Genomic DNA, 24,660 nt, shown 5'->3' with positions numbered 1-24,660 from the left:
CTCTGGTACTGGGGCAGTGATGCTGGTTGTGGTACTGGGAAGGTGATTGTGATACTGAGGTGAGGCTGGCACTGTGCCAGTGATGGTGGCTCTTGTACTGGGAAGGTGATTCCGATATTGGAGCAGAGGCGCAGGTACTGGGCTGGTGATGCTGGTTCTGGTACTGGAAAGGTGATGCTGCTACTGGGGTGGTGATGATGGTTCTGGTACTGGACTGGTGACACAGGTACTGGGGTGGTGATCCTGGTTTTGATACTGGGAAGGCGATGCTGGTGCTTGGGCAGTGATGCTCGCTCTGGGACTGGGAAGGTGATGCCGGTACTGGTTCCGGAGCTGTTGTACCCATTTTTGACCGCGAGGCGGCGCCACACCCCCAGACGCCGCCAGACAGGGCCTGGCCCACAGGGGGCGTGGTATCCAGAATGGAGGCGTGGTCTCCTGGACGTGGGCGTGGCCTCGGGTCGTTTAGCCGGCGCGGACGGGGGCCGCGCGACGTCAAAGCAGCGGCGGCGGAAGCGGAGGTGACGTTGGGCGTGCCGGATGCTGGCCGTGTCGCCATCATGGTGGGCGGCGGGGCCTCCCGCGTCCCGCAGCGGTGGGTTCTGCTCTCCCGCCTTCTCCTCACGCAGCTCCGCGGCTTCTTCACGGTCTCGGGGCCTCCCGGGGGCTTCTCCGGGGCGCTCCGGCCGCGTCCGGCCCGCTGCTGACGGGAGCCGCGGGGCCCACTCGGGCCCTGGCACCGGCGCCGCTCGCCCGTTCTATTTAACGTATCGCAGGGCCCGGTGTAAAGCCCGCGGGGCCTCACGGCGTGTGTGGGGATGAGGATTCCCGGGGGATGAGGATTCCCGGGCTGGGGGTTGTGCTGGGTCCCCGGGCCGGGGGGCAGCGCGGGGCTGGATCCGCGGTTCGCAGGTTTAACGGCTCCGTGCTGCGGGGTTTTAGGTGGACCGACTACATCCCGCTGGGCAGGAGGATCCCGGGCACCCGCTTCATCGCCTTCAAGGTCCCGCTAAAGAGGGTGAGTGCCGGCCGGTGCCATGGGCTGGGTGGGGTGGAAAGCGGCTGTGGGGAAGCGTCGCTTTGCGGAGAATCAGTGAGTGAATTCCTTCAGAAAAGAAAAAGAGTGTCAGTGGGTTGTTTTGTTGTTTGCTTTTGGTAGTTGGGTTATAAGCTGGGGGAGGGAGGAGCACAGAGCAGCCTGTGTGTGTCAGCGTTGTGCTGACGTTCACCAGAAGCAGCTTCTGGGCATTGCTGGCAGGTTTTTTGGAGCTGGCAGCACCGCCCAGGCACCCCAGATACAAGGAGCTCTATCTGGGGTGGCTCTGTCAGGGCAGGGGATACTATGGGCAGCCCCCCCAGAACTGCTGGGTCTCCACACAGCCAGATGAAGCCGGTGCCAGAGTTTGGGGAGCGGAGGTTGCATGGGGTGATGTGATGCTGCTGGTGTACAGGTTGCCCACCTGGCTGTGCCGGGAGGTCCCCGATGGTCCATGCTGGGGGAGAGTCCCACCCCACAGGGGTTTGAGTTACCCCTAAAACAAACACTGTAAGTCACATCTGTGGGGCTTGCGCAGCTCATGACAGGGAGCAGTGTTTGTTCACCTCCATTTGAGCTGAAAGCCTATTTTCTAGCTTTCACCAAACGAAACCTTCTGTTTCTGAGCGTGTTTGTCAGGCCATGGTGCTCTGCCCCAGTCTGAAGTCATCAGTCAGCGCTGGACATGCTCAGCTGAACAGTCCCAGAGCAGCGAGGACCTGAGCGTGTCCTGCTTTGGCTCGGTGTAACCTGTGTGTGTGTCTGCCTGCACCTTTGCTTCTCACTTGTGTCTTTCTCTTTGGTGGAATGTGTTTGGTTTTGAGCCCCTCACACCAAGAGACACCTTGAGGTGCTGGAGCAAGTTGAGAGAAGGGAAGGGGCTGGAGCACAAGTGTGACGGGAGCGGCTGAGGGACCTGGGGGGTTCAGCTGGAGAACAGGAGCTGACAGGAGTCAGGGACACAAAGAAACAGCCTCAAGTTGCGCCAGGGGAGGTTGAGGTTGGATGTGGAAACAATTTCTTCCCCAAGGGGCTGTGGGGCATTGGAACAGGCTGCCCAGGGCAGTGCTGGAGTCACCATCCCTGGAGGGCTGGACAGACGGACATGAGGTTCTCAGGGACGTGGGTCAGTGTAGGGGTGGGAACATTTGGACTTGATGAACTTGAAGGTCTTTTCCAACCAAAACGTTTTCATGATTGTTGGGAGGTTCTGCAGCACAGACCTCTTCCCACCAGTCATGATACAACTGAGTTTAATCTCAGCTCTTACAACTTTATTTCCCCTCAGAGCTTTGACCGGAACCTTCATCCAGAGGAGAGGTTTTCACCTCGTGACCTCATTAAGAAAATCAAAGAGCAGAAAGAAGAACTAGGCCTGATCATTGACCTGACGTACACAACTCGCTACTATGGGCCGGAGGTCAGTCTGGGTCTCACCGCTGGGGCGGCGAAGCTCTGTGTAAGCCCTGATATTGCTGAGAATAATTTGAAGGTATTTCTTGCGAGAAAATAACTTTAAAGATTGTAAGTCTCTCAAATCCTGTGGCGGGGGATGAATTGAAGCATCACAGGCCCATCAGGATGGAGATTTTGTCCTTGATCTTCAACCCCCATGGTGCAGATTCTCTTTGTACCAACCGCCACAAGTTTTGGGATCCCCTGAAGCTGCTTTTTGTAGCTTCTCCGGAGCAAAGAGCTGATTCCAACCAGCTTTGGCTTGTTGTATCAAACATTTGGAGACTCGCTGGGAAGGGTGTTCTGCTTTCCTGAGAGAAAAAAGTAAAGGCAGGAGAAATAAAAATGCAATATTGGATGTAAAACAGAAGTTTTCTTACCCAAAATTGTGTCGTTGCTCTTTTGAGCTTAGTTGAAAAACTTGATTTGTGGCTTAAGGTTCTCTAATTGATAAGAATCCTTGTGCTTTTTCTGCAAATTATTGACTTTCTTTCTTACAGGAGCTGCCAGCAACACTCTGCTACTCCAAGATCTTGACGATGGGACATGAAATACCAAACAAACACACCATTTTTCAATTCAAATGTGTCGTAGACAAGTTTTTGAGAGACAACCAAGACAACGGTAAGTGTGGATTTCCCTGACGTTGCTGTTTTGGGGAAGGACGCTGCAGATTTGGGGTCCAGTGATGTTTTACTGACCACAATTAATTTATTTTCCTGCTCTTGGTGTGCGCATGTCAAGGCAATAAGATCAGTTTGTTGTGGGAAAGGAATAATCAATAATTATTGGATAATTTGGCAATGAGTCGGACTTTGAGTTTGATTTGAGCCTCCATCTCTAGACTGGCTGTAAATACCGATTGCTTGTTGGTAGCTTGGGAAACATGCAATATGTTTTTGTGGAGCTTTTATTAAACCCTCTTTCCTGCAGTAAGCTGCATACAATGCAGATGAGCTCACAGAATTAAACAAGCTAATGAGCTGAATGACCGGTGCTAATTAGACATAAACATAGTGATGTTGTTGCATGGGCATTTCTGTTGATTTGTGCTGGTGTCACTGTTGGGGGTTGAATGCAAATGGGTTTGTTCTGGTTGGGTTTTGGGGAAAAACACTTTAATATCACCTGGTTATTGTGTGTTGCAGATAAACTCATCGGAGTTCATTGCACACATGGATTAAACAGAACTGGCTACCTGGTCTGTAGGTGAGTTGTCCGTAAACTGAGTTATGTGGTGGCATCAGCAGCTTCTTGTTGCACCAGTAGAACAAGAGTCAAGTGACGTGTGTGATCCCAGCCTTGGGAGGATTTAAAGCTTTTCAGCTTTGAGAAGATTGTTGTTGTGGCACTTTTTATCCCAAATTCCAGCAGACTGGACGCTGATATTCCATTCTGGCTTGTAAATAGAAGCTCTAAAGCCTTCCCAGTTAATTCTTTTTGCATCCCTGCTAACCCATCAGTATTTCTGTAGTTACTTGTATAATTAGAGCTTTCTTGCTGATCTGTTCAGGTACCTGATTGATGTTGAAGGCATGGAGGCTGATACTGCCATAGAGTGTACGTATGCCTATGTTCTTCTTGTTCAGGGGCAAAATGTTTATCGTGGGCTTGTGGTTTTAGGTGGCCAAAGGGTTTGGGCCAACTCCAGGGAGGTAAATTTATTTTACTGTTATGTGTGTGTTTTCCTGTTGTGTAGAACAGAAAGTGGGGGAAGCGTTTGGGCTTCTTTGAGGTGATTGGAAAGAAGGAGTTAAGTGTATTGACTATAGAGCTGACCAGGGTTGAGTGAACACGTGTCCTGAGTTTGGAGATACTGATTTAAGAGGTTAAAATCCTTCTTGAAGGGTTTAAGCGCTCTGCTGCTTCAAAGATGACTTAACTCAGACCTGTCTCTCTACAGTGTTCAACAGGTCTCGGGGGCATCCTATAGAGAGAACCAACTATATCCAGGATCTTCGGAAAAGATCAGAAAGAAAGTAAGTCTTTTTGTGTGCATAAAAGAGCGCACAGGCCCAGGGAGAGCAGCTGTTGAGGAACTGATGTTAAACCTGCTGAGCTGCTGGGCAGGGAGGTAGAATGGGCCAGTGGGTCTGGGAAGGTGGCAGTTTGGTTTAAAGATCTCCGCAGAGCTGCTGCCCTCCTTTTTTGGGGGAGGAATGATCCAGGGGGTCAGGGGGGTTTATAGAATAAGAATCATTTTGGTTGGAAAAGCCCCTCAAGCTCAGAGTCCAACCATAACCCACCCCTGGCACTGCCCCATGTCCCTGAGAACCTCATGTCCGTCTGTCCAGCCCTCCAGGGATGGTGACTCCAGCACTGCCCTGGGCAGCCTGTTCCAATGCCCCACAGCCCTTTGGGGAAGAAATTGTTCCCCACATCCAACCTCAACCTCCCCTGGCGCAACTTGAGGCCATTTGCTCTTGTCCTATTCCGGTTCCTTCAGCCACTCCCATTACACTTGTGCTCCAGCCCCTTCCCCAGCTCTGTTCCCATCTCTTACGTGTAAACAAGCTGTTGTGATCACTCAGTGAACGGTTTGTGGTCACATACAGAATTCTTTTCAAGGAACTGTGGACTAAAGAATTTGAGCTCAAGCCCCTTTGAAGAAACAGCCGCCGCTACAGCAGACACTAGAACGCAGATGGCCAGACATCATCCGCATCGTTTGGATCGATCCCCCTTAGCAGTGCCCAGGTGGGTGTTTGCTTCTCCCCCACTGTGTGTGCCGCAGAGCCGAGCGGATGGAACAGAGCGCTGCTTTCTCATTTTTAAGAAGGTTAAACTTAGAATTTGGAAGCTGCAATTTGCCCAAGAGTCTGCAGTGGGGAAAACAAAAACCTCCCTGAAACTTCAGCAGCCTTGGAGTGTTCCTGGTGTCTCCAGCCGCAAAGCTCTTTGCCTCTGAGTCACACACTTGTGCCTGTAGATGTGGAATGACAAAAGTGACAGTGTTCGTGTGTTAGTTGCCAGCGGGGCTGGAACATTCACAAGTTGTCCAAGGGACAAGAGGACTTGGAATTGGGTGTGAGGTTGTTAAATATCACAGTATCACAGTATGTTTGGGATTGGAAGGGACCTCAAAAGATCATCCAGTCCAATCCCCCTGCTGGAGCAGGAACGCCCAGGTGAGGTCACACAGGAACATGTCCAGGCGGGTTCTGAATGTCTCCAGAGAAGGAGACTCCACAACCTCCCTGGGCAGCCTGTTCCAGTGCTCTGTCACCCTCACTGAGAAGAAGTTTTTTCTCAAATTTAAGCGGAACCTCTTGTGTTCCAGCTTGATCCCATTACCCCTTGTCCTATCATTGTTTGCCACCGAGAAGAGCCTGGCTCCATCCTCATGGCACTCGCCCTTTATATATTTATAAACATTAATGAGGTCCCCCCTTAGTCTCCTCTTCTCCAAACTAAAGAGACCCAGCTCCCTCAGCCTTTCTTCATAAGGGAGGTGCTCCACTCCCTTAATCATCTTGGTTGCCCTACGCTGGACCCTCTCCAGCAGTTCCCTGTCCTTCTTGAACTGAGGGGCCCAGAACTGGACACAATATTCCAGATGTGGTCTCACCAGGGCGGAGTAGAGGGGCAGGAGAACCTCTCTCGATCTACTAGCCACCCCCCTTCTAATACACCCCAGGATGCCATTGGCTTCCTGGCCACAAGGGCCCAGTGCTGGCTCATGGTCATCCTGTTGTCCACCAGGACCCCCAGGTCTCTTTCCCCTACACTGCTCTCTAATATGTAATTTCCCAACCTATACTGGAACCTGGGGTTGTTCCTGCCCAGATGCAGGACTCTACACTTTCCCTTGTTAAATTTCATCAGGTTATTCCCTGCCCAACTCTCCAGCCTGTCCAGGTCTCTGATGGCAGCACAGCCTCTGGCGTGTCAGCCACTCCTCCCAGCTTGGTGTCATCAGCAAAATATTCTTCACCCTGGGTGTCCAGTAGCATAGTCCAGATGTCTGTGCTTATAAAAATAATGAAAAAGACAGAAACAACAACAACAACAAAGGTGCAGCAAAGAAACAGTCTGGACTGGGTACCTCTCAAGGGGAGTGACACCAAGACAAAAGAGTTTTGCGTTTTTAAACCCTCACAATCTGTTCATCTGCTTTACACATGCGCTTTAGTCCAACAGTAACTCTGGGTCTTGGGGCTCTTTGTTTCTTGTTGGATTCTCTTTCTCTGTCCTCCAGGCAGCTTTTAGAATTGTTTTTATCTTGATGCTTTGCAGCCTCTGTTGAGAGTTTCCTCTTTATCTCCTGGTACTTGTTTTCACAGCCCAAATCACCGAGCAACCAGCTCAAGACAGGCTCATGATAGACGGCCTGGGATAGAAAACCATTAAAAAGTTAATTTCATTAAACTTATTCTGCAACAAAGTGAGGTGGCTCAGTGTTTCCTGCCGCAGACTTCCCTGGTTATAAGAAACAGGAATGCTGGTTGGTGTTATTCTTGGGTGTTATTCCTGGGTGTCACATCATTCAGGATGAAGCAGAAGCGTCCGGGTGCACCCGGGGGGGCTGCAGGGATTTGTAACCGGCGCTTTCAGGCTCCGTGTGCAGCAACCAAATGGGGCCTTGACTTGTGAATTTTCTTTCAGAAGCTCCAGCAGCACCAAGGACCAACACAGACGAGGCGTCAAAGCTCAGGCGCAACACCGGGAGCTGGTGATGGAGCACAGGGTGATGGAGCCAAGGCAGCGACCGTGCGGTTTGGTGATGAGGAACTGTCAGGTGTCGTTACCCGCTAACGAGTGGCGTGATGAACTGTGCTTCCCCCATCTCCACCCACCCCCGGAAACGCAAACAGCCAGGAAACGCCGGCGCCGGTACAGGAGACCTGTGGTAACGGCATAGGGGACATTGTAGGTGACAAAAGCCGGTCCTGGGCTGCGTCTTCTCACCGAGAAGCAACACGATGGGTCTGAACACTCAAATGGGCCTTGCTGTCACCACCAGCGATCAGGAACTGCAAATGCAGGGTTCTTCATCCTAACACAGCTCTATTTTCTTTAATTGTTTCATATTTTTTCCGTTTTCTGTCTCTTTTACAAATCTCACTGAAATTTTTTAACCCAGTGTCACAGTGGAGTCGCAGCTCTGCTCTTTGGGGGATGCGGAGAATGAACATGGACCCAAACAGTGCTGGAATAATTCTAAAAATAATCCTCAGGAGCTGCTTTTCCCTTTGACAAAAAGGGCTTGTGCTTCCTTTCCAAAATATATAATAAGAAATAGGATTTGGCCTGAAACAAGGTGATTTTGGTTGTTTTCTTTTCACCCTCCCGTTGCTGAAGTCAGTTTTGGCGGTGAACTTGCAGCAGTTCTTTCCCTTTGGATGGGCCCGACTAGCTCTGCGGGATCCGCGCTTTGGAGCGGAGCGTTTTGGGGTCAGAACGGGCGTTTTCGGGGTGGGACGGGAGCGGCCCCTTTAAGGTTCAGGCCCGCTCTTTGACGTCATGACGCCGGCGTTGCGCTAAGGGAAAGGAAGCGGCCGCTCGGCCGGGCGGAAGGGGGAGGTGGTTGCGGCGTGCCCCGATGCCGCCTCGGTTGCTGATTGGCTGCTGGGAGCGAGGTGGGGAGGTGCAGTCGGCGTTTCGGCAACAACCCGGAAGCGCTGAGGGGAGGCGGCGGGTGGCGGCGCCAGGTCAGGGCCGGGCCCGGTCACTGGGGATGGGGCGCGCCCATCGGGGGGTCCTGTCCTCTCGGGGGGGGCTGGGCCTCGGTTTGGGGGGGGGGAGTGTCTCGTGTGTGGGCTCCGCTCAGGGCGCCCTGGCTTTGGGTGTCCCCCCTTTCGGGAGGGGGATCCGGTTTGGGGGTGGGAGCCCGTGGGGGATCCTCTGGGCGTTTATTTAGAGGAGGACGCGGGGGCTGTTGTGAGGGGGCTCGTCTGCTCTCCTTTGGCTGGGGGGCTCTGGTTTGGGTGTGCGTGAGGTATTTTCTCTCTTTTGGAGGGCGATGCCTGGGGGGTCAGTAGTTTGGGGTTTGCAGCTCAGGGTGGGGGGTGGCTTGGACACGTTCTTTGTATTTTGGGGTGCTGTGGGAAATAGAGGGGAGCTCTGGGGTGGGGGTACGCGGGGTTACACTGTTCTCTTTTGTGGGTGAAGGGCTGTGAAACTTGGCACAGGGGGGTTCAGTGACTGAGAGCTCTGGCTTGGGGGAGCAACCAAACCCACCCCCAGGAGAAGCTGAACCCCCTGAACTGTGGCTGTCGCACCCCCCAGCGAGCGCTTTGCTCGGCTCAAATCCCACAGCCCTTATTTAAAGCAAGAGGCCCCTCCAGGCTGCGAACTGAGAACCGCAGGCCTCCCTGCCTTAAAAAGGGGCTTCTCCTCCGAGGTAACCCCAGAAAGGCAACTCCTGCGGCGCTCGGGATGCTCAGGAAGCTTAGATCAGCTCAGCCGCGGGACCTTTCCCCCGTTTAGGAAGGAGCCGCAGCAAATCGTGACGTTGCGCGTGTGGCAGTCGCGGCACTTGCGAGGTGCTCTGGATCCAGCGCTGGGGTTTCATAGGGAGTTTAACCCTTAGCGCTGTTCCAGGGTGGCCTTTCCAGGGCAAAACCTGCTTTTTGGTGTAGGGGAAAGCGTTGCGGGGGATTTCTGGGCTCGTTGCCCCTCATACAAGTGTCAGTGCTTTGAATTTGCCAATGAAGTTCCTGCATCTGGGCAGGAACAACCCCAGGTTCCAGTATAAGTTGGGGAATGACCTGTTAGAGAGCAGCGTAGGGGAAAGGGACCTGGGGGTCCTGGGGACAGCAGGGTGACCATGAGCCAGCACTGGGCCCTTGTGGCCAGGAAGCCAATGGTACCTGGGGTGGGTTAGAAGGGGGTGGTCAGTAGGTCAGAGAGGTTCTCCTGCCCCTCTGCTCTGCCCTGGGGAGACCACACCTGGAATATTGTGTCCAGCTGTGGCCCCTCAGTTCCAGCAGGACAGGGAACTGCTGCAGAGAGTCCAGCGCAGGGCAGCAAAGATGCTGGAGGGAGTGGAGCATCTCCCGGGTGAGGAAAGGCTGAGGGAGCTGGGGCTCTGGAGCTGGACAAGAGGAGACTGAGGGGGGACTCATTCATGTTTCCAGATATCTAAAGGGGGAGTGTCAGGAGGATGGAGCCAGGCTCTTCTCGGTGACAACCAGTGACAGGACAAGGGGCAATGGGTTCAAATTGGAACACAAGAGGTTCCACTTAAATTTGAGAAGAAACTTGTTCCTGGTGAGGGTGGCAGAGCCTGGCCCAGGCTGCCCAGGGGGGTTGTGGAGTCTCCTTCTGTGCAGACATTCCAACCCGCCTGGACACCTTCCTGTGTAACCTCATCTGGGTGTTCCTGCTCCATGGGGGGATTGGACTAGATGATCTTTTGAGGTCCCTTCCAATCCCAAACATACTGTGATACTGTGAATTGACCAGACAAGGGGTTTGTTGGAGCCAAGCGGGTGGCCCGGATCAGGTTGAGGTGCATTCCTGGGGTGATGGGTGGATGGTGACTGGGCCTGGGCGAGAGCAATTTGGGATGGGGTTTGTTGGGTAAGGATGGGTCTGCTGAGCAGCAGCGGCTGGAACAGCCGTCAGCTCCATCCTCTCACTGCTGTGTAAGCAAAACAGCGATCGCTGCGGTGTTGAAACCCTGTGCAAACCCGTTTCTGCCTGAGTTTTAATGAAACATGTTGGCTGTTTCCCACCAAACTACTGACCAGCGCTAATTTTGTTGTGTGGAGAGACAATTGGGAACAAGGCGCTGCTTTGGGTGGGATTTCGATGAGTCAAAGCCAAATCAGTTACCAAGCACCAATGTTGAATTCGTGGCTGCTTTTTAGGCCGTAAAGGTGAATATTCAAGCGCTGTGCCCAAAAAGCACTGAACTTCCAAATTCCTCCCTCAGGACCTCACTTGGCCTGTGTATTAATCACTTTTCTGCCGAGTGGGGGGTGATTTCTACCCAGGAAAGACTTGAGGAAACTGCTGATTTACCTGGTTTTGATGCACTTGACTTTTCCTCCCAGCACAGAGTTCGTCGGCCCGTGGCAGCTTTGATGTGCGTGGCGATGCCTGACCCCGCCAGCCTCCCGCCGGAGGAGCGAGTGCGACGGCTCATCCAGATGGGAAGCGCCGTGGAAGTGAACGAGGACGTCCCTCCGCGCCGCTACTACCGCTCCGGCGTGGAAATCCTCCGCATGGCCACCGTGTACTCGGAGGAAGGCAACATCGAGCGGGCCTTTATTCTGTACAACAAATATATCACGTAAGAGCGGCCCCGCTTCGTTCAAGCGACTCGCATCGACATGAGGGGTTGTAGGTTTTGAGCGTGTCTAAACGCCTCGCTGAGCTGGAAGAACTGGGTTCTGGTCAGGGTTTTGCTCCTTTTCAGCTTTATTCCCCACAGAGGTGATGATAAAGCTGGTTACACTGAGCAGGAGGTGTTGTAAAGGCGTGAGGCACAAACCCACAAATGCTGCTCATGTCTTTGGAGGAAATTTGTAAAAGTTGCCTTTGAAACCAGGCTTGATCTTGTATCTCTCTGTCCCTCTGCTTGTGGAGGCTCCTGTCAACATGAAGGAGGTTTTAACACCATCTATGTTGAAGCTTCCTGGTGTTTTGTCACCACAGAGCAGCCACATGGGCCTCAATTGTCACTGTTTTGGCCGTGACATCGTATGGATCAGCAGGGATCCGAAGTCGAGTATCTTGGTGTTGGGCATCTTTGGAAAGGATCTTGGTTGGTTGGTAGTTTCTCTAATAAATGGGTTTTTTGGAGGAAAGTCCTGCTTTACACTCAAGTTAGTACAGCTTTTACAGCAGGCAGTGAGTTCCTCCTTCAGGTGCAGGGACCGGTTGTATGTTGAGCTTTATATCTCGGCAATAATTGGATCCTCTCCCAACCACACATGTATAAACCCAAGCCCCTCATGGGGAAGAGTTCTGGGTCTAAAGAACCTGATTCCAATCAACTGGAATCGTACATAAACCCAGGCAAGACCCTGTTTGGTGTTTCAGCTGCTGAATCTCCAGCTTTAGGGTCTAAATTCCATGTAGACAAGCAGAGAGCTGTGTATTCTTGCCATCATCTCCTCGACTGGCCAGAAACGAGCCATCTTGGGTCCGAAGCTCTGCTGGCGTGCCCAGCGAGCCGCAGCGTACGCCGTGCTAACGCGGTGACGTGCCGGCACGTCTGGATTGTGTCTGAGCCAACCTGGAGTACAAGCGGAGCGGACGTGTGGCTCTCGGTGGAGCTGTGCCCGGCGGCATTTAAAGGGCTGAAAACTCTGACCCTCAGAAAATATCCCAGAGGCACGGAGGGTCCCGTTTCCGTCGGTTTTTTGGCCAAAAGCCCGTCCCTCCCTTTCACCCAGTGCCACTGCGATATGTTCTCTGATTTGCCCACGCTACCCACTTCTCCGGAATGCGGTTGGCGTCTCTGTGGGCACTTTCTCCCCATGTGCAGGGTTCCTGCCCCTTAAATCCAACACATTTTTCTCCGATTAGCTTTTCTTCCCCCCTCGCACTTCCTGAGCTTTTATGGGCATCGCAGCGAGTGCCCTGGGAGGCTGCACGGGGAGCTGGGGAGTGTAAAACCCTCGGGAAGGTTTCCAGGCTGGTTACGTAGCTGTGGCCAAAGGACAAGCTCTTTATCTAAACAAATGAACTAAAAGCACCTTCGCTGTTTCATTACAGCAGTGATGGGCGCTCGTGTGTTTTCTCTCCCAGCAGCTTTCAAATGCTCATGGCATTTACGTTACCTGGGCTGCTGGGAAGGTGGTAAAACCTTCCCTCGGTGGTGTCATTCCTCCAGTACTGATGAATATGCCCCGCATTGGCCAAAAATATGAACTTAATGTCACCGTCTCATTTCTTTAAGTGAAGATGTGAAGCTTTAGCTCAAGCAGTTGGTTTGACAAAGTGTTTTCTAGACGTCCTTCCCCACGGGGGTGATCCAGAAGGCAAGAGCAGGGCACTGGTAATTGGAGCCTCTTGCCGTAATTGCCTTTTCTAGAAACGGGACGGGAATTCTTCCCCCGGTGCTCCAGGCACCGTCTATGTGCGGTTCTTTCACAGAGTGCAGGTGCTTCCTGCATTTGGGGCGGTCTCCAGCCCTGAGAAGGGTGTGAGACGCTTGTAGCATGTTTGGGAGCGAGCACATCGTCCCTGTGAGCCATGTGTGCTCTGTGTGGCTTTAGGAAGCTGCATTTCTCTTTATTTCCCTACACAGCACTCCCCAAGGCCTGAATTATGAGGTGAGATCTGTGTTGCGGCGCCTGATTTGGAGAGCTGTCGGTTTTGGGACAGGCTTGTCCAGACGTGGGCTGATCTCGAGACATCCCCAGCGAGGCAGCCGGTTCCCTGCTCAGCCCCCAGACCTCATGGGGGGTGAGGGGGCAGCAGGGTTGTCTCTAAAAATAAGCAGGCTGGACTTTTAACGTGTGTGTCTTGTCACCTGGGGAGACGGCTGTTCGCTTGTCTTCCTGAACAGCTGCTTCTGTGTTGATCCCAGTGGATGTTTGGGTAGATCCCAGTGGTAGGTTTGGTTTTGCTAGAGCCAAATGAGAAAGGAAGGAAGGAAGGAAGAAAGGAAGAGAGTAAGGAAGAAGGAGAGAAGGAGAGAAAGAGAGTAAGGAGAGAAGGAAGAAGGAGAGAAGGAAGGAAGGGAGAAAGGAAGGAAGGGAGAAAGGAAGGAAGGAAGGGAGAAAGGAAGGAAGGAAGGGAGAAAGGAAGGAAGGAAGGGAGAAAGGAAGGAAGGAAGGGAGAAAGGAAGGAAGGAAGGGAGAAAGGAAGGAAGGAAGGGAGAAAGGAAGGAAGGAAGGGAGAAAGGAAGGAAGGAAGGGAGAAAGGAAGGAAGGGAGAAAGGAAGGAAGGGAGAAAGGAAGGAAGGGAGAAAGGAAGGAAGGGAGAAAGGAAGGAAGGGAGAAAGGAAGGAAGGGAGGAAGGGAGAAAGGAAGGAAGGGAGAAAGGAAGGAAGGGAGAAAGGAAGGAAGGAAGGGAGAAAGGAAGGAAGGAAGGGAGAAAGGAAGGAAGGAAGGGAGAAAGGAAGGAAGGAAGGGAGAAAGGAAGGAAGGAAGGGAGAAAGGAAGGAAGGAAGGGAGAAAGGAAGGAAGGAAGGGAGAAAGGAAGGAAGGAAGGGAGAAAGGAAGGAAGGAAGGGAGAAAGGGAGGAAGGAAGGGAGAAAGGAAGGAAGGGAGAGAGAAAGGAAAGAGAGTAAGAGAGAGAGAAAGAGAGAGAAAGGAAGGAGGAGAGAAAGAAAGACGTGAATTTTCCATGGTGTTTGGGCTCATGGTTTGCCTGCGGGGCTGTGAGCCACCGGGATCGACTCCGGGTTTTTGCGTGGGGTGTTGCAAGGGACTCGAGCGATGCCGACTTGGCGCGCGTGCCGGAGCGGTGCTTAAAAATAGCCCGTGCTGAGTCTGCTCGGTGCCAAACAGCTGCTGCTCAGAGTGGACGGGGGAGCAGGCGGAGGTTTGAACGAGCCCAGAAACTCCTGGCGGTGGGAGCCGCAGGTTTCGGTCTTGCCAAACCTCCGCTGGGCTGGCGATAGGAAATTCGAACATTTCTGCCCTTCCTCTGCCTCCATCCTCTGCCTCAATCCACACCCTGGCCTTGCTTCACATTTTTCAGCTTTCTCATCCCACTGCCCACCTTTTTTCCCCCTTCCTGACTTGTGGAAAACCAGCTGCCTCCGCTGGTTTTTCCATCCTCTCCAGGCCAGCATCTGCTCTTAATCCTTCTTAATTAATCCCTTCCATTTTAATCTGCGAGCTGCTGGCAATGATCGCAGCCTTGTTTTGGCTCCTCGACACAGTGACCTACTTCACAACCACCAGCGGGGACCTCGCCGGGTGTTTGGGATGGAGCGACGGCTCCTCCGTGGCTCCTCATTGTGCTGTGGTTACACCGATCCCGCGGTCTCCAGTGAGACCATCCCCACGCTCTCCGTGACAACCGAGAGCGTTCAGCGTTGCCAAAAATCCTTTCTTTTCCCTGAGGTTTTGAAGCAGCTGGGTTTATTTACCACACACGCAGAGGCTTCTCAGTGTGAGGAGCGTTCTCACTCCATTCCCCCTGAGTTTTTCCCACTTGGTTTGTTTGTGCCGCTCCCTGGGGCACAGTTGAGCGCTCACGACCCTTCTTGTTGTGCCTGGAAGAAGCTGGAGAGCAAATTGCCCAATGTTTGGGGGCTTTTTTCCTTCTTCTAGCGCTTGCAGCACTTTTCCTCTGCACCTTCCGTGTCCTGCAGAGCTCCCTGGAAGGAGGGACCAGTTATCCTGTGTAGACAGAGGCCAAAGATTAACCTCTTTGTAGTCATGCTGGTTGATGTTGAGCTCAGTCTTGATTTCCCTCCCCAAAGCCTGCACAGAATTAGTCCTGCCTGAAATATTGCCCTGACTTTCTGAGGTGATGGGGCCCCGGAGCCAAAAGGCTCCTGACGCAGCAGGATGGTGTGAACTTGTTTTTAGCTCACCTGCAAGTTTCCTTTTCCCAAGGTCTGAGTTAATTTTCTCATCTCTTGCACAAAGTGTTTGTTCCCTCGTGCAGAAGGACGATGAGCGCTGAGTCAGCCAGTCCTTGAGCTCCCATGTAATCCCCTTGGATGCTCGCAGAGGTGAAGACAGCTGCCCGAGGACCTTTCTGAATCTCTGCCAGCGTCCTTGGTGTCTTAGACCGGCTTATTAATGTTTCTGTTCAAAACAAATGGATTTATCCCTGAGGATTGTCTCCAAAGTCCAGGTGGAAGAAAAATCTCCTGTGCAACGTGCTCCCCTGAGACTGAATGAGATGTTGTGTGCTGGGAAGAGCTCAGAAGTTGTCTGATGGAGTCGTGTGTCTCACAGAAAGGCAGACGACTGTCCTGATTGTGGGGAGCACAGGGAGGTGACAGAGCGAGGGGACAGTGCTGGAGGGGACTTATCCCTCCCCCTAAAATGCCACTTTCTGTTTTGTGCTTCTCCCTTCCTGCCATGATTCAGAAACGCAGTTTCTCTCCTGTGCTTCCAGGCTCTTCATTGAGAAGCTGCCGCAGCACCGTGATTACAAAACTGCTGTCCTACCCGAAAAGAGGGAGACGATGAAAGTAAGTGGTGACATTGCCGAGACTTCAGTGGTTGCTGTCAGAAATGTTGTGGGGTTTCATGGCTCTGGAACGAGCGATCCACACAAACAAGCTTTGGCTTTGGACCGAGGGTTTGGGTTCTTCTTGCCCCATTGTACTTGTGCTGCGCTGGCCGTGATTGCCCAGTTTACTTTCTGCTGGGCACTGGAGTCTCCTTTCTTCTCTCTTAAACCCCCTGATTTTTAAAACCACATGGCCAGGTGCTCAGCATGGTGGCCCTCAGGGGCTCCTTGAGAACAAGCGGCTGGTTTATAATCTCTGGGTGCTACATGTGCGTTGATTCTTGCATCTCCTTGCGTCATGTTTTTCTTGCCTTGGGGCTACCAGTCCCTTACGACTGTGTCTTCTCCCTCTAGAAACTGAAAGAAGTAGCCTTCCCCAGAGCTGAAGAGCTCAAGGAGGAGCTGTTAGCATAGTCCTTGGCGTACCTCTTTAAGTACAAGGAGCAGAAGGTGAGTGAGAGGAGACTGGAGGCCTGTGCTCCCCAGGAGCCCCTCAGCAACAAAGGGGTTGGAAGAGGGAAGATCTCTAGGGCTCCCGGGGTGCTCAGAAATGTGAAATCTGGGGAGCCCCAGCTTGCAGGGTCCAGCCTTATCACCTGCAGCACAGGGCTGTCCCACCCACGTGGCCAAAAAAGCCACCGGCATCCAGACTTGTACCAGCACTGGTGTGGCCAGCAGGCCCATGGCAGTGACCGTCCCTGTGCTGGGACCTGGGGAGGACAAACCTCGAATCCTGGGGGCAGTTTATGCCCCTAATGCCAAAAAAGCCCTTGAGGTGCTGGAGCGAGTTGAGAGAAGGGAACGGAGCTGGGGAAGGGGCTGGAGCACAAGTGTGATGGGAGCGGCTGAGGGACCTGGAATAAGATGGGAGCAAGCGGCCTCAAGTTGCGCCAGGGGAGGTTGAGGTTGGATGTGGGAACAATTTCTTCCCCAAAGGGCTGTGGGACATTGGAACAGGCTGCCCAGGGCAGTGCTGGAGTCACCATCCCTGGAGGATTGGACAGACGGACATGAGGTTCTCAGGACATGGGGCAGTGCTGGGGGTGGGTTATGGGTAAACTCGATGATCTTGAGGATCTTTTCCAAGCAAAGTGATTCTGTGATCCTGTCTCACCTGCCATTATATTATGTAGGTGAATCTGTCATAGGCGTCCTTGCATTTCTTTTCCTTGTGCATCCTGGACTCAGTCTGAGCTGAGACTATTATTTTTTTTCCTCTTTTTCACAATGTGAGGTTTAGGTTTTAAGATCCAGAAACTCAACAGGCAGCTGGCAACAGTGTGGGCAAGGACCCAGGGTTCTGTGTGCAAAGCACAAAACTCTGCAGTCAGTTTTGCTGCGGACGAGTGACATTTTAGAGACAGAATAGAGGGAAATCAACCCAGAATTATATTTCTGTGGAAGTGGGAGGTAAGGCAGCAGTTTTACTGCCCTGGTCTAGCTGACTGTCCTGATAGACTTGTGGATTTTGCCTCGGGTTAGTGTTCCACTGTCTGCTGCTCTCCCTTGACATATCTCTCCTTGCAGAAGGAGGAAGAAGAGGAATTCGCACGCAACTTGGCTTTGCAGCAGCAGCTGGAAGAGGAGAGAAATCGGGTAGCGCTGATGAAGCAGCAGCAGGCAGAGCAAGAGCAATTTAATGCCTTCGAGGAGATGATTCGACGGCAGGAGCTGGAGAAGGAACGTCTAAGGATAGTGCAGGAATTTGGAAAGCCAGAGCCGAGCCCCGAGTCTCTGGATGGACCCCTCATCCCCGGCGTGGAAAAACCCCCGACTGATTTAATCCCAAAGGTTCCTGTCTCTCCAGTTCACCCTGCGAGTCCATCAATGGGGACCATCTCGTCTAAACCTCCTGTCGTAGACAGATCTTTGAAACCTGGTGCTTTGGGGAGCACAGAAAACAGTTAGTACCGCTCAGTAGCCCTTTCTCCCTCGCTTGAGCTGAGCCTAACATGGCCAAGGAGCCGATTTGTCTGGAAGCATTTGGAAATACCTGGTTGTGGCTCTGTCCCTTTGGGGGGTTCTGCCTTCCAAGTCACTGGATGTTCTCCCTGTTGTCCAGGAAAGGTTTGCAGGGTTGGCGGGAACTTTTCCTCTTGGGAATCATCCCCTTCTGGCTTCTCCAGCCCAGTGTCTGTTCCAATCTAGAGGCTACAGACTATTTTGGCTTTTCTCAGTCCAAATACATGCTGGAGATTGAGGTTTAGTTCCTGGCTGGGCTGACCAAATCCTTCTCCTGATCAAATTCTCCTTTTCTGCCAAATATGGCTGCGAAGTACCGATCCGGACATTTCCACATGTCTGGTTCTTGACCAGGCACACATCTTACTTTAAATGACATTTTGTAAGAGTGTGTCATTTCATTTCTGTTAACAAAATACTATTTTTTGGACACACTAAGGTCTCTTTATGTCTCTTTCCCTGCCTGTCCTTTATGAAGCGTCCCAGTGACTTCATTTATCTGTGACTGTCACGGCAGACATCAGAGCAGTTAGTGTTTCCAGGCTGAATTTTTTCAGTCTGGTCCCTCCAGACACTGACCAGAGGGACCTTTTCTCCGGCGTCCCCATCTGTCCTTGCTCACTGCTCTCCCGTTCTCCCTACAGATGCGAGTATGGATGTCCTTCGCCAGGTCATCGTCCCCAGGGAGCTCTGCCACAAGTTCCTCCAGCTGGCTGATGCCAACACAGTGCGGGGTGTGGAGACGTGCGGGATCCTCTGCGGCAAGCTGGTGAGGTCGTAATCCTAATTAAGACCCTGGAAGAGGCGCAGTGGCCTTTTTTTCAAGGTGTGAGAGCTTTGAAAAGGGCTGGAAGACCCTGATTTTTACCACGGTTTCACTGATGAACAGGGTTTCATGTGAGCGTTAGGGATGATCTACCTCTCCTTTTCCTCCCTTTTACATTAGGATTTCCTCACATTGAGGGGCAAGTCTTCAGCTTCCTCTCCCTTGTTTTTTCCTTCACTGGGTACAAACATTCCGTGTTGCCGGTGACAGGCAGCTCCAGTGACTTGTCCCTTTGGTACCAGCAGGACTGAGGTGTCCCAGCTGTGAACCAGGACCCTCAGCAAGACAAAGCTGCGCAAACACCAACCGGAGACAACTAGTTGTCCCCCAAAGAGTTTGCGTCACTTGGGGCTGCTTTGTTTGAAGAAATTTGCTTTGAAATGCAGCTGTTTGATGTAGCAAGTTTCTGGAGTCCAGCTGCTGCCAGACACTTGGTGATTATTTAATTATGAGGCATCATCTCCTAGTGAGCAGAGAGATTCGCTTTGGTGCTGTCCGGGACTTTTTGAAGCTCTTGTGGGTACTCTGCACAGCAGGGAAAATGAAATAGAAAGCTGTGAGTCGTGCTCAGACTTGGAAAATCCTGCAGATTCTTTGTCAATAACCTGCAGTTACCATTTCTGTGACCTGGAAATGGATGGTAGATACATCTGTGGGCTTGTTTCCAGAGCTGCCGTTCCCCTGGCTTGGGCCCCTGGGTGATGAATAAGGATGTATCGCGTTCCCAAAACTTAGGAAATTACCTTTGCGCCAGTGATTCCGGTGGGTAACGGCTTCCCCGTGCTGCCTTGCAGATGAGGAATGAGTTCACGATAACCCACGTCATCATCCCCAAGCAGCACGGAGGCCCCGATTATTGCAACACGGAGAACGAGGAGGAGCTCTTCATGATCCAGGACCAGCACGGCCTTGTGACGCTCGGCTGGATCCACGTGAGCCTCTTGTTTCTGTTTTATTTCCAGCCTGGCTTTGTATTACTAGGAGGGAAAGGGGTGTGCAGAGTAGGGCTGGCTGAGGAGAATTTCCTGGAGGGGATGGCACGGATGGATTTCTGCAGTCTCAGAAATCCAGGCTTGGTTTAAGTTTGGGTTGCTTCCTGGAGCATCAGGTGCTTTGTGGCGCTGTGGAGGCCAAACCTCAAATCCTGGGGTCACTTTTGGGCTCCTTACCTCAGGGTTCAAAATGGCAGGACCAGAATCACCTCAGGGCTCAAAACGGTGGCACCAGGGGCACCAAAATCACCTCAAAACACAAAATGGTGGCCAGAGGGGTGGTGGGATCACCTCATGAAAGCCCTTTAGGTGCTGGAGCGAGTTGAGAGAAGGGAATGGAGCTGGTGAGGGGCTGGAGCACAAGTGTGATGGAGCGGCTGAGGGACCTGGGGGTTCAGCTGGAGAACAGGAGCTGAGGGGAGACCTTCTGATCTCTGAACTGCCTGAAAGGAGCTTGGAGCCAGGGGGGTCGGGCTCTGCTCCCCAGGAACAAGCGCCAGGAGCAGAGGAAACGGCCTCAAGTTGCGCCAGGGGAGGTTGAGGTTGGATGTGGGAACAATTTCTTCCCCCAAGGGCTGTGGGGCATTGGAACAGGCTGCCCAGGGCAGTGCTGGAGTCACCATCCCTGGAGGGTTGGACAGACAGAGATGAAGTTCTCAGGACGATGGGGCAGTGCCAGGGGTGGGGGAACAGTTGGACTCGACCTTGAGGGTCTTTTCCAACCAAAACAAATCTATGATTCTAAAGTGGGATATTGACCCTGAAGCTTGTGTTTCATCCAGCTAAATCTGACTCCAGAGGCACCGTCGGGGCATCCCCAGCTCCCAGCGCCTCCCGTCGCGTGTCCCCGCGCAGCGCTGTGCTCACACACAGCTGTGTGCTGCTCTGCCACAGACGTGCCCGTTCCAGATTCCTGCGCTGGCTGCAGCGCTGCCTGTCCCCGCGGAGCCTTTGGCAGTCGGATCGGTGCCAAGCAAAACGTTTGGTGCTGCTGAGTAATCTCTCGAAAGCAGCAGCTGCCTCGCAGGCTTCGACAAAGAAATGCCTGCTGCGTGTGCCTGATACATGCGGGGTGTCTGCTTTTGGTGTTAACTCTTCAGTGGCGGAACCTGCGGCATTCAGGGACCCTCAAGGTTTCTTTTGAACTTTCTGCTGGTCTTGGCAGCAAAAATCTAAGAAGCGGAAGGGGAAAGACCTTTTCAGCAAGAGTTAGGCTGTGAAATCCAGCTGTCAGCCAGAGCTGGGTAAGGTGGTGGTTGTCTGATTGTACAACCCTACGCGGTCTTGTGGAATGTGACATCTTGAGGTGCCTTGGTGGAATGTTCCCTGCCTGGTGCTGGGTCCTTTGCTTCAGTCACGACAACCCCATGAACGCTGCAGGCTGGGGAAGAGCGGCTGGGAAAGGCCCTGGGGGTGTTGGTGACAGCGGCTGAACATGAGCCAGCGTGTGCCCAGGTGGCCAAGAGGCCACCAGCATCCTGGCTGGTACCAGCACTGTGTGGCCAGCAGGCCCAGGGCAGCGACCGTCCCTGTGCTGGGACCTGGGGAGGAAAAACCTCGAATCCTGGGGGCAGTTCTGGGCCCCTTGCGCCAAGAAAGATCTTGAGGTGCTGGAGTGAGTTGAGAGAAGGGAATGGAGCTGGGGAAAGGGCTGGAGCACAAGTGTGATGGGAGCGGCTGAGGGACCTGAAATAAGATGGGAGCAAGCGGCTTCAAATTGCGCCAAGGAAGGTTGAGGTTGGAAACTTGGGAACAATTTCTTCCCAAAGGGCTGTGGGGCATTGGAACGGGCTGCCCAGGGCAGTGCTGGAGTCACCATCCCTGGAGGGTTGGACAGACGGACGTGAGGTTCTCAGGACATGGGGCAGTGCTGGGGGGTGTGTTCTGATTGGACTCGATGAGCTTGAGTGTCTTTTCAAACCAAAATGATTCTATGATTGTATGATTTTCAGTATGCCAGCATGTCCTCTGTGCCATCCATCCATATCTCTTCTCTGTTAAAACCTTCTCTTGGCAGATGTGTTCCCTTTGGATTTGTTCCCCAACTCTGCTGTAATTTCTTCTCTTTTCCGTTCCCTGTGTTGCAGACTCACCCCACGCAGACAGCTTTCCTCTCCAGCGTCGACCTGCACACGCACTGCTCCTACCAGATGATGTTGCCAGAGTCCATCGCTATCGTGTGTTCTCCGAAATATCAGGAGTAAGTGTGGCTGTGGGGTGGGGGATGCCTTTCCCTCCCCCTGTGCTACCCAAAAAAGGCTGGAGCCAGGGGGGTCGGGCTCTGCTCTCCAGGAACAAGCGCCAGGAGCAGAGGAAACGGCCTCAAGTTGTGCCAGGGGAGGTTGAGGTTGGATGTGGGGAACAATTTCTTCCCCAAAGGGCTGTGGGGCATTGGAACAGGCTGCCCAGGGCAGTGGTGGGGTTGGGCAGGGGGCATCACCTCTTCAGAAGGACTATTTACAACCTTTTCACTATCAAATTCCTGCTGTGGTAATAAAATGTCAAATCACACAGTAAAAGTTTCACTGGAGGAGCAGGTGTGATTGATTCAACAGCTTTTCTGAGCTGGTTTGGGGGTCGTATCGTTGCCCACCCATGACCGGAGATGGGTCTGCAGCCACCATGGAGAATCCCACAGCGTGTCTGTGCTCCTGTTTGAGTTGAACAAGCTCAGACCTGCTCCTCGCAACACAGAAGCAGCCGCTTCTCCTTGCACAGGCTTCAGCTACACTCGGCTTGTGTTTCTTTGCTCCAGGACGGGGTTTTTCAAGCTGACGGAGCACGGCCTGGAGGAGATCTCTTCCTGCCGGCAGAAAGGATTCCATCCGCACCCCAAAGACCCTCCTCTCTTCACCGTAAGTCACCCCACAAGGGCTGTAGCACCACGAGTCGGTGTATTGGACACTTCACTTGAATTTATATCAGTTTTGAGGTGCTGGGCTGCGACTCAGGGCCAGCGGGATGGGCTGACGGGGCTGGTGTCCTCCTAGAGTTGAGCTGCAAAGCTTTCTGACTTGTTAGCCTGTGTTACCAATCAGTTCTCTGCAGAAACAGGTCAAGGCAGCGACAAGGCTTTTATTTGAGAGGGAGATTTGTATTTGTGCTCTTTTATGGTCTCCATGGCACACGGAGAGGGCTGTTCTGCAAGGGTTGTATCGGGAGGCCGAAGAGACTCACCCGAGCTGTGGGAACATCCCAATAACCCCCTGTCCCTTTTTTTTTCTCTTCCAGACCTGCAATCACGTGTCAGTAGTCGAGAGAGACGTGGTCCTGATGGATCTCCGATAGGCCTCCTGCCTTAACCATTTACAGAAATCCATCTCCCTTCCTTCTAGGCCTAGGGAAAAGTGGTTTTTTTCCTCCTGTAGCAGATGATTTCTACCGTGTAGTGATCCTTCCCCTTCCTTCTCCAGTAATCGCGGTGAAATCGGTGCCCTGAGCTCATTGGGAGCCCGTGGAACCTCAGTGCCTGGTGTGGGGCTGGCGGAGCGGTGCTGAGATTCAAGGTGTGGGGAAAAGTTAACTGGAAATCTGAAGGCAGAAGCTAATACTGAAGCGATTATTTAATACTCTAATCTACGGCTCAAACAGCTTCCTGAGGGTGGGTTCCCTGTGATTTGCTGCACCCATGAGGTGTGGAAACCTCTTCAAGTGCTTTCTAAAGTGAGACTTGCCCAAATTTTTGCTTTGTTTTGCCTCTCTGGGTTGCTCTGGGCTTGGCACAGCTGCTGGAGCAGATCAATCTTTCCTCTAATTTAAGATTAAACCTTCCTAACCCCTCTCATGCAAGAGCTTATCTCCACTGAGCCGGAGCGAGTGCTGCTTGCTGGTTCTTGGGTCTTTGCCTGGTGAGGTACGAAAGAGCCCAGTTTCCTTTGGGAACCCCAATTTCAGTGTTTCAGGGGAGACACTTTGCACAAGCGGCTCTGTTCTGGCAGCAATCAGGGGCGTCTGGTTCTTTTATTCCTTTTCCTGGATGGGAAATTCACTTTGCCTTGTTCCTGGTGTTACCATGGAGGAGGCTCTCGGTCTCTTGACTGTTGCACAAAGGCGCTGCGAGGCCATCGCCTCTCCGAGACACGACTCCAGCAGCTTTCACTGCTTTTATCCCTAAAGTTCACCGCATCCAATTGCTGCTGAGCTTCTCCAAGCAGTGTGAACTCTGTCCTTGCCAAAACCGAGTGTCATTTTCCTTCCTCTGCCGTCGCGTTGCCAGCGTTGGGACGGAAGAAGCAGAAAAGTGGAAGGCGGACGGCCTCAAAACACAACCCACAGCATCTCCGCATCCTCATGGGGATGCTCTGATGATCTGAACGTCACGGGGAATAAGGCTGGAGTCGCCTTCCCACCCGGCACACGTACATACGTGTTCTTTATGTCGTGTCCGTGCGCGTACAGAATAATCTGGTGTACAGTTGAACACAGACGGGTTGTATGATCTCGGTTTCTTTTGTCACTTGTGTTTTTTAAGCAAACGCCGTGGGTCAGAGGGATCAGCTGTGGCTGAAAGAGGGGAGGGAATCCCTTTATTTAGGGGTCGTGTTTATTTGCCTCCATGGCTCCTGCATGCTCGATTTTGCAGCCGATTTTTGGAAGCAGGCTGCCCCCCGGCAGCGGGAGGGAAGCGAGGGGACTTCGGAGCGTCTGTGGGGATTAATTCTCAGCCCTGATTTATTTAAACCATGCTCAGGGGAGCGTTTTGCAGCCTCAGTGTGGGGGTGTTCGTCCCACACCTCTGCTCTTCACCCTTCACCTCTTGCAAAGCAGCGAATCCTTCAAATTTTTAGTGAGTATCAACATATTTATCTCAGCTTCCCATCCCTGAAAGTCTTGGCTCTGAGCTACCCCAGCGTCGAGCAGAGAGAACAAACCATGGCAAGGAGCTGGTGGCAAATCCCTGCTCTGCTCAGAGCTTGTCCCAGTGACCGATAAACCCTCGTGGGGAATTTTTGGAATCGAGGGCTGGGATTCTCACGTCAGCGCCCAGCTGCTGCTCGCGCCCGGCCCCGCTCTCCGAGCTGGCAGCTTTTTAATCACATTTTTTCACTTTAAAATCCACTGAGTCATGAGTTTTGCACATCGGGATGAACGCCGATATCCTGCTTTACGTCCCGCTGACCCACCCCATTTATCCAGACACCACGTTTCTTAAAATCCCTCGCAACGAGGGGGGTTGAATTTGGTAAGAGCCAAACCGCACTTTGCCAGGGACGGTTTGTTTTCCACGGCGACGTGGGTCGCGTGTTTGGGGGGGTTTCCTGCGGGCGGGAAGCGATGTTATCTCCGCCGTG

The 24,660-nt window shown here is 52.8% G+C and overlaps 2 protein-coding genes across 4 annotated transcripts; both read left to right on the top strand.

Moving 5' to 3' along the window:
• The first annotated feature begins 407 nt into the window (after positions 1–407).
• DUSP11 (dual specificity phosphatase 11) lies at positions 408–7,747 on the top strand. 3 transcript variants are annotated; one of them, XM_021291374.2, is made up of 9 exons: positions 408–595; positions 943–1,018; positions 2,325–2,456; positions 2,992–3,115; positions 3,640–3,700; positions 4,005–4,051; positions 4,395–4,470; positions 5,060–5,188; positions 7,100–7,747. In XM_021291374.2, exons 1-9 carry the CDS (start codon positions 423–425, stop codon positions 7,350–7,352), a joined length of 1,071 nt encoding a protein of 356 aa, XP_021147049.2. In that variant the 5' UTR covers positions 408–422; the 3' UTR covers positions 7,353–7,747. The 3 variants fall into 3 exon arrangements, with proteins under 3 accessions (XP_021147049.2, XP_005505312.3, XP_064897185.1); XM_005505255.4 differs by having other exon boundaries at positions 7,097–7,747; XM_065041113.1 differs by lacking the exon at positions 7,100–7,747 and adding an exon at positions 6,775–6,875.
• Positions 7,748–7,985: 238 nt separating this feature from the next.
• Positions 7,986–23,813, top strand: STAMBP (STAM binding protein). The gene is given in 10 exon segments (XM_065041111.1): positions 7,986–8,142; positions 10,492–10,730; positions 15,473–15,548; positions 15,944–16,039; positions 17,117–17,492; positions 18,196–18,320; positions 19,172–19,309; positions 21,457–21,569; positions 22,125–22,224; positions 22,601–23,813. Coding segments are annotated over 9 exon segments (1,290 nt in total). The 5' UTR covers positions 7,986–8,142; positions 10,492–10,521; the 3' UTR covers positions 22,658–23,813.
• Positions 23,814–24,660: the final 847 nt, after the last annotated feature.

Source organism: Columba livia, chromosome 25 (genome assembly GCF_036013475.1).
Source record: "Columba livia isolate bColLiv1 breed racing homer chromosome 25, bColLiv1.pat.W.v2, whole genome shotgun sequence".
NCBI classification, from domain to species: domain Eukaryota; kingdom Metazoa; phylum Chordata; class Aves; order Columbiformes; family Columbidae; genus Columba; species Columba livia.
The sequence above is the reverse complement of the archived record's forward strand: the minus strand, read 5'-3'. Positions and strand labels throughout refer to the sequence as shown.

Bases quoted from the DNA above. Each gene is read 5' to 3' on its own strand.
- DUSP11 (XM_005505255.4), top strand. From the start codon at position 423: ATGGAGGCGTGGTCTCCTGGACGTGGGCGTGGCCTCGGGTCGTTTAGC. The intron at 3,116-3,639 runs GTAAGTGTGGAT...TGTGTGTTGCAG, and splicing joins GAGAGACAACCAAGACAACG to ATAAACTCATCGGAGTTCAT. The intron at 4,471-5,059 runs GTAAGTCTTTTT...ATTCTTTTCAAG, and splicing joins CGGAAAAGATCAGAAAGAAA to GAACTGTGGACTAAAGAATT.